Source organism: Centrocercus urophasianus, unplaced genomic scaffold (genome assembly GCF_019232065.1).
Source record: "Centrocercus urophasianus isolate 14NV4802_14NV808 unplaced genomic scaffold, USGS_Curo_1.0 seq_13, whole genome shotgun sequence".
NCBI lineage: Eukaryota > Metazoa > Chordata > Aves > Galliformes > Phasianidae > Centrocercus > Centrocercus urophasianus.
This window is the reverse complement of record NW_024884475.1, coordinates 49,859,002-49,865,671: the sequence shown is the minus strand read 5'-3', so window position 1 is coordinate 49,865,671 and position 6,670 is coordinate 49,859,002. Positions and strand designations below refer to the sequence as shown.

At 41.2% G+C, this 6,670-nt stretch overlaps 1 protein-coding gene across 1 annotated transcript; it reads left to right on the top strand.

Moving 5' to 3' along the window:
- The first annotated feature begins 232 nt into the window (after nt 1-232).
- On the top strand, nt 233-6,563 carry RWDD4 (RWD domain containing 4). The gene is made up of 8 exons (XM_042811745.1): nt 233-322; nt 475-555; nt 2,334-2,443; nt 2,553-2,697; nt 3,458-3,572; nt 4,510-4,559; nt 4,715-4,717; nt 5,571-6,563. Exons 1-8 carry the CDS (start codon nt 299-301, stop codon nt 5,601-5,603), a joined length of 561 nt encoding a protein of 186 aa, XP_042667679.1. The 5' UTR covers nt 233-298; the 3' UTR covers nt 5,604-6,563.
- The last annotated feature ends 107 nt before the right edge of the window (nt 6,564-6,670 follow it).

Sequence of the window (6,670 nt, the reverse complement as noted above, 5' to 3'; positions counted from 1 at the left end):
GCAGCGCCGGCACCGGCGACGATCACGGGAGGTGGGGCGGGCCGCCGCCTCAGGAAGCTGGTGCCGGCCGGGAGACGGACGGCAAAACTGACCAATCGGCGCTCCCGCGGCTCCGCCCGGCCGATCAGGGAGAGCCCGCCCCCGCGCCGGAGCCAGTCCGCGAAAGGAGGAAGAGACGAGGAAGACAGGAAGGGAGCGCCGATCGCGGCAGGGGCTCGCTCCGGCCTCCTGCGCATGCGTGGCGGCGACGGGGCCGCGCGGCCCCAGGCGGGTGCGCGCGTGGTGCCTGCCGCGCGCCATGGCGGCCAATGAGGACCAGGAGGTGAGAGGAGGGGTGGGCCGGGCCGCCTCCCGCCCGGCTGAGGGGAGCCGGCGCGGGAGGGGCGCGCGGCGGGGAGAAGGCGGGAAAAGCCTGAGGTGCGGGACCGGGGGGGGAACCGCGGTCTTTGATCGCGCTCCGTGTCCCTCTCTCAGATGGAACTGGAGGCGCTGCGCTCGATCTACGAAGGAGACGGCTGCTTCAGGGAGCTCAGCCCGGTGTCCTTCCAGTACAGGGTAAGGCAGCGCCGTAAGCACGGCTGTGCCAGGAGGGAGGTGTCGCGGGACCTTCGTGCGGCGCTGTCAGGCGGTCACGGCGCGGCTGTGCGGTGCCCGGCTGGGGCTGCCCGCAGGGGCGGCCCGAGGTTCCCTTGACACGCGTATCGCTGCTCTAAGTTGGCTGTATTTTTTGGAAAGAGTGATCGTGACGAGCCTACACTGCGTCGCGGGATCTTGCCAGCTTCAGTTGTCACCGATTAGGAAGTCAAAAGTTAGGAAAACTTAATCGAAGTGTCGTGAAACTTAATATCAGACAAAGGTAATCATGTATCATGCCTGTGAAACAATGTATTCTTATTGCCTTTGACACCAAGTTTTGGGTTTGGGAAACCGTAGTGCAGTGGGTGCATGAGAAGTCATAAGAATTAGTGTGTCTCGTCAGTCTCCGGTGGGCCTCACGTAAAACAAAGGTGTTCTGTGATCCGTCTGCTAAGAAAACGAGACGAAAGAAAGGTCTTTACAGATACTGAAGAAATGTAGTATCATTGAAAAGAAGGCTACCCGATTTTTAGCTGCACTGACAAGGAGGAGCATGGTTGTGCAGCTTTCTGTGTGGATTTACTCATGGCGCAGGCAGTGCCTTCCTGAGGAAAGGAGAACTTGTATGTAAACCATATGATGAGTTTCCTTCTCGACCCTGCTGGGAACTGGACAGCTACAGCGTACACGATGTCTTGATGAATGTTGCTGATGTCTGATTTAAAGTTTTATGTATTTCGTTTCTACTCCAGATGCTACTGAATGTCAGCTACTACGCTGTACTGGTACAGACATTGAAATGAAATAACTTCATGTAGCAGAGAATCATAGAATTGTTCGGGTTAGAAGGGAAATTTAAGATCAGCTGGTTTCAAACTGAGATGGGGGAGGTTTAGGTTAGATATTAGGAGGAAGTTTTTCACACAGGGTGGTGATGCACTGGAACAGGTTGCCTAAGGAGGTTGTGGATGCCCCATTGTGTGGGAACTGCCGAGTCACGGCCTGAACCTCTGATGGATCACCTGAGGCGAGCCATGAGTCAGTCATGGAGCACAGCTGAAGGCAATTCACCTGTGCTGCAGGAAGGGGTGGAGCCTGGCTGCACCTCTCATAGACCTATTTAAGAGCTGGCTACCAGTGGGGAAGGATCTCTCCTGGAGATCTGCTCTGCTGGTGTTTTGCGAGTGAGCCCATGATAGGGATAAGTCTTCTATTTATTTTCTTTTGTTATCATTATCTGCTTTGCCAAACTCTCTTGTTTATTTTGTGATTATAACATCCTAATACTCATTGATTATACACCTATCCCTGGAGGCACTCAAGGCTAGGCTGGATGTGGCTCTGCGCAGCCTGGTCTGGTGGTGGGCAACCCTGCATGAAGTAGGAGGGTTGGAAATAAGTGATCACTGAGGTCCTTTTCAACCCAGGCCACTCTGTGATTCTGTGATCTAGTTCTAACCCCTCTGCAATAGGCAGGGATACCTCGCTCTAGACCAGGTTGCTCAGAGCCCCTTATGTATATTTATTTATTTATTTATACTAATTTTGCTTTTCCTAGGATAAAAGCTCTGAGACTAATGTTTATGTCTAGATAAGACTTCTATCTGAAGAATTTTTAATTTCTGACCAGCTTTATAAATTGTTATCTGAAGTAATTTGATCTGTTTTAGCGAAGAGAAAGACTTGTGTATTGACAGTTTAATCTTTAATAAGTGACTGGAAGCTATTGCTTTCTGATTACATTTTTTCTTCTTCAGATAGGAGAAAATGGAGATCCCAAAGCCTTTCTAATAGAAGTTTCTTGGCCAGAAACATATCCACAAACAGCACCAGTCATATCAATGGATGCTTTCTTCAACAATACAATGTAAGTATATTTGGTAGCTTTGCTCCCTAACTTTACTTGTGGGAGCCTTTTGGTTGATGAGCTTTTTTCTTCTGTCTAGATTATAGATGAATTCTATAATTTTTTTCAGATCTGCCGCTATTAAACAAAGTATATTGGATAAATTAATGGTAGAAGTCGAAGCTAATCTTGGAACTGCTATGACATACACACTTTTTGAATATGCCAAAGACAATAAAGAATCGTTCATGGAAAATCAGCCTGTTAACACTGTGGTAAGTTGATAAATTCACATTTAAATCCCTCACTTTTAATTCTGCAAAAGTAGTTAGTAAACCTTAGAGTACTTCATTGCTTTACTTTTAAGGTTTACACTCAGTATACTGACTAATATATGGCTGTGGCTAAACAGTAGCCCATAGATCAAGGTACTACAATGCTCTGTGGTAATAATTGTTATTTTGCTGTCATAGCAAAATGTGAATGGGCTGCAAAATGACATTAAAATGGAGACTTGGAACAGAAACAAAGCTGAAGAGAGCTGGAATAGATTAAATATGTCTGCTCAGGTGTCAATTATTGAAAGCTTCCTGGGATGCTGTGAATTGCGTGGATGTACCTTCAGGATCTTCTGCAAGTTTTGCAGCTTCTGTGTTTGCCTTCTTGTACTGCTTCCTCTTCAATGGCCTTTGTCATGCTGCAGACTTAATTTGAGGAAAAATGAATGTTTTTTGTATTTTGCAAGTCTGAATCCCTTCAGACTAAATCACACTTCACCATCAAATTTTGACAGTGTAAGAAGTGCCCCTTGGCAACTCTGAAAGGGAATAATTCCAGTCTCTTTGTCATGGTTCTTAAAGCTACTGCTGTCATCATTGTACGCTGATTAAAAGCTGCAGGCTGCTGATGGCTTTTCTTTTTTCACAGTAATCAGGCACAGAGGAAACTGTTTTTACTCTGTATTTATACTGGATTCTGGAGTATGATAGGTGAACTAGCATGCAAAATATTAACAACCACTTTTGCCTTTCTCAGACTTCAGTAAGCAATAATATTTCTATGGGAACTTCTGATGTGCCAGCAAATAAGAAAAAAGACAAAAAGGAACAGTTATCCAAAACCCAGAAAAGAAAGCTAGCTGACAAAACAGGTTTGTCCATTATGGTATTGTTATGTTTGTGCTGTGCAGGAGTCGAAACTTAACAGCTGTGTTGTTTTGGTAATTGGAATCAGAAGGCTCTTGCTTATAAGATTAACTGCTTTCAATGTAAAACAAGCAAAAGAAACACAGGTATGTGTTTCTTGCCTGAGATGATAGTTCTGGTAGAAGCAGTAAAAACTATAGAGTAGGGATTTTGAGGTGTTGTTGATTCAATTAAATTTTAATTTCATTTTGTTATTTCAGTATGTGACATAAGTGAAGTTTTCAAACATACCATTTGGGGAAAGCATTGGGGACATCCTAGTAGTCCCTTCCAACAGAAGGCTTATATTTTGTTGATAGGCCCTGATAAGTAATCCACGTTATTAAAAGTGTAATTTCTAAAAGAAAATGTTTGCTTGGAACCCAAAGTAGAACCTTTTAATTAGTTTGTATCCTCAAGGTAGAGGTGCTTCTGGAGTCACTTTGTGCTTTCAGTGAAATACTACGTTTTTTATAGAAAAGGGTTCAGTATTTTGGCTTAACTCTGAACAATTTTGTGCTTAGCCTCAGTTTTTAATAATGATCTAGGTAATGCTTAGTCAATGCAGCAAAAATTATATCTCACTATAGCAATTTCTAAGTATAATTTATCTAATTTAAATCCATGGCATTCTAAATGTGGATGTCAGGTGGGAAAACCTGGGTAAGATTTAGTTGAAAGAATGCATCACTAGTGGTTGTTTCAGCTCGTTTTAGAATTGTCTGTTAATTCAGGTGTAAAAGGTCTGAGAATTACTTTGAAGAACAGGATGCGTTCAGGACATGTATGTGTTCTTTGTCTTCAATGCTTTGTAATGGACAAACTAAGATTTGACTCTTTACAATTTTGTGTGTTGATTTTAATTTGTTTGTGCATTGAAAATAAAACCTTGTTATTCTGCAGATCACAAAGGAGAACTTCCTCGAGGATGGAACTGGGTGGACGTCATTAAGGTAGTACAGCTGTATGATAAGCAGTGCTAGCAACATACTGCCTCTGTGCATTTGAATTGATTTGTACATCTGAAGAAAGCTAATCTGATTTTTTTTTTTTTCCTATGCTGTTTGGATTTGCCTGTGGCATCTGATTTGTATCTGTGTGCATCCAGCATGTAAGTATTATCAAGTTATCCTTTAATATTAAAAAGATTTGCAAGCAATATTAAGAACTGTAAGTCTGTTGCTCATTTTAGATTCTAATCTGTGTAGTTTTCAAATGTTTTTCAGGCTTTGCTTGTTCAGTGGAAGTCAGTGTAGCTACTTGACCATTTTGATAGCAAGCTATTTTATTTTGCACAACTATAATTGCACACAATAAGGCTGTGGTTGTTAAGTGAGCAAATGATGGTGGTGGTTGTCGGCAGTTATCCTGAATTGAAAGTAGCTGTTTCTAGTGGATGACTTGGATTCCAGATCAATTTCCCAATAGGTTCACAATGTTTAATAATTATAAAATTAGCTTTAGGAAAAAAAAAAAGAGAAATAGTGTTTGGTTTTGTGTTGTGTGAATCTCTATGTGGAAGTCTCCCAGAGACGTGAGGGGGTGATTTCTCAATTGCTACATCTTTTATTTTGGAGAGCAGGTGACCTGATCTTCAAATTAAATAGACCTTGTACCCTAAGGTTCTTTGTGGTTTGGATGGTTGATTGGTTGGTTTGGGTTGTTTCTTTTGTTTGTTTGCTTTTCCTTAAAATCAGTTGCATTTTGTTTGTTTTTTTTTTTTTTTAAAAGCAGTTCACAAAATACATGAAGATAGGATTTCAGGTTCAGGAAATAAGCTTATTTAGTGCTTAAAGAAATTATTTTTGGTGCTTTTCAATCTCTTGATACAGTATCACATTCAGTCTATATTATTAATTAAATATACATGTGGTCTATGTAAGATGGAAATAATGTTCTTGTTTCCTAATAAATGGAATGGCAATCTAAATTTTGAACAATTTCTTTTTGTGTCTCTTCCGTAGTTAAGCAAAACTGGTTCTAAAGATGATGAATAAAGGACTTTGGTACATGGAAACTCAACCTCTTAATACAGTGCAATTTTGGGTCACCGTCTTTCTCTTAATAGCTTTCTTATTTGTTGAGGTAAAGGTTTTATAAAGCTCGATTTCCTAACTCATAAATCCAGACACACAAGTTTGTCTTGAGGCTGCGTGGTCTTCTTTGGAAACTAAACTTGCCTTAAATGGAGGTAAAAATGTGAACAAAGGATACAGAGGGTGAATGTGGTAAAATGAATAGTGCTATATGCAGTGTTTTTTAATTTATATCTTACTCTGTAGTAAAATCCTTTTGTAGTGAACCTGATGATACTGTAAACATTTCCCAATGTTGTTACTCCAATGGAAGAAAAAAGCACTATAACAGTGATTAGTCACTTGATAGCATAATTCATTAAAATAAATTATTCCATGGAAACAAAACTTTTGTCATTTGTTTATCTAATACAAATGTAGAAGAGCATAAAAATTGTTTCATTCTGAGGCAGAACTTGTTCTCTTTTCACTCGTTTTTGGCTGAAGTAGCAAACACTAGTGAAAGCAAGGACAAGTACTCTGGTTACTGAAAGAAATGAGAGCTTCCAACGTGAGTCTGCGTTCTTTATTCTCTGAAGTATGCACCTGTTAGTCTTTCTCCAGGGTGCATCTTTACAGAAGGTCGTGTGTTTGAAGGGAAAGAAGAGTGCAATCTGGCATGTCTCCCAACTGTTAGATTTTGTAGCTCTTTTATGAGAGAAGTGGGCATTCTTTGAAGGGTTTTGCTGGCTGAATGTTGGAACAGGCTGACAAGTCTGCGCTGCCAAATGTGTTGGGGAAACTTGTTTTCTAGTGTGCTCTTATCAGAAAGAGAAGTCATCTTTACCATATGAACGGTTATTGAATACAAAATGCCTTAATGTCCTTTATTTTTGTGTGTTTTGAGATGAACCTAAATAAATACCTATTTATCTGCTGTCATATGTGTTTTTGGTTTTTGGATTTGTATATTGCCTGCTGTATTTCTAGGGCTCCACTTGAATTTGCCAAGGATTTTCTCTTAGTGAGAGAGCGTTCCTAACGATTGG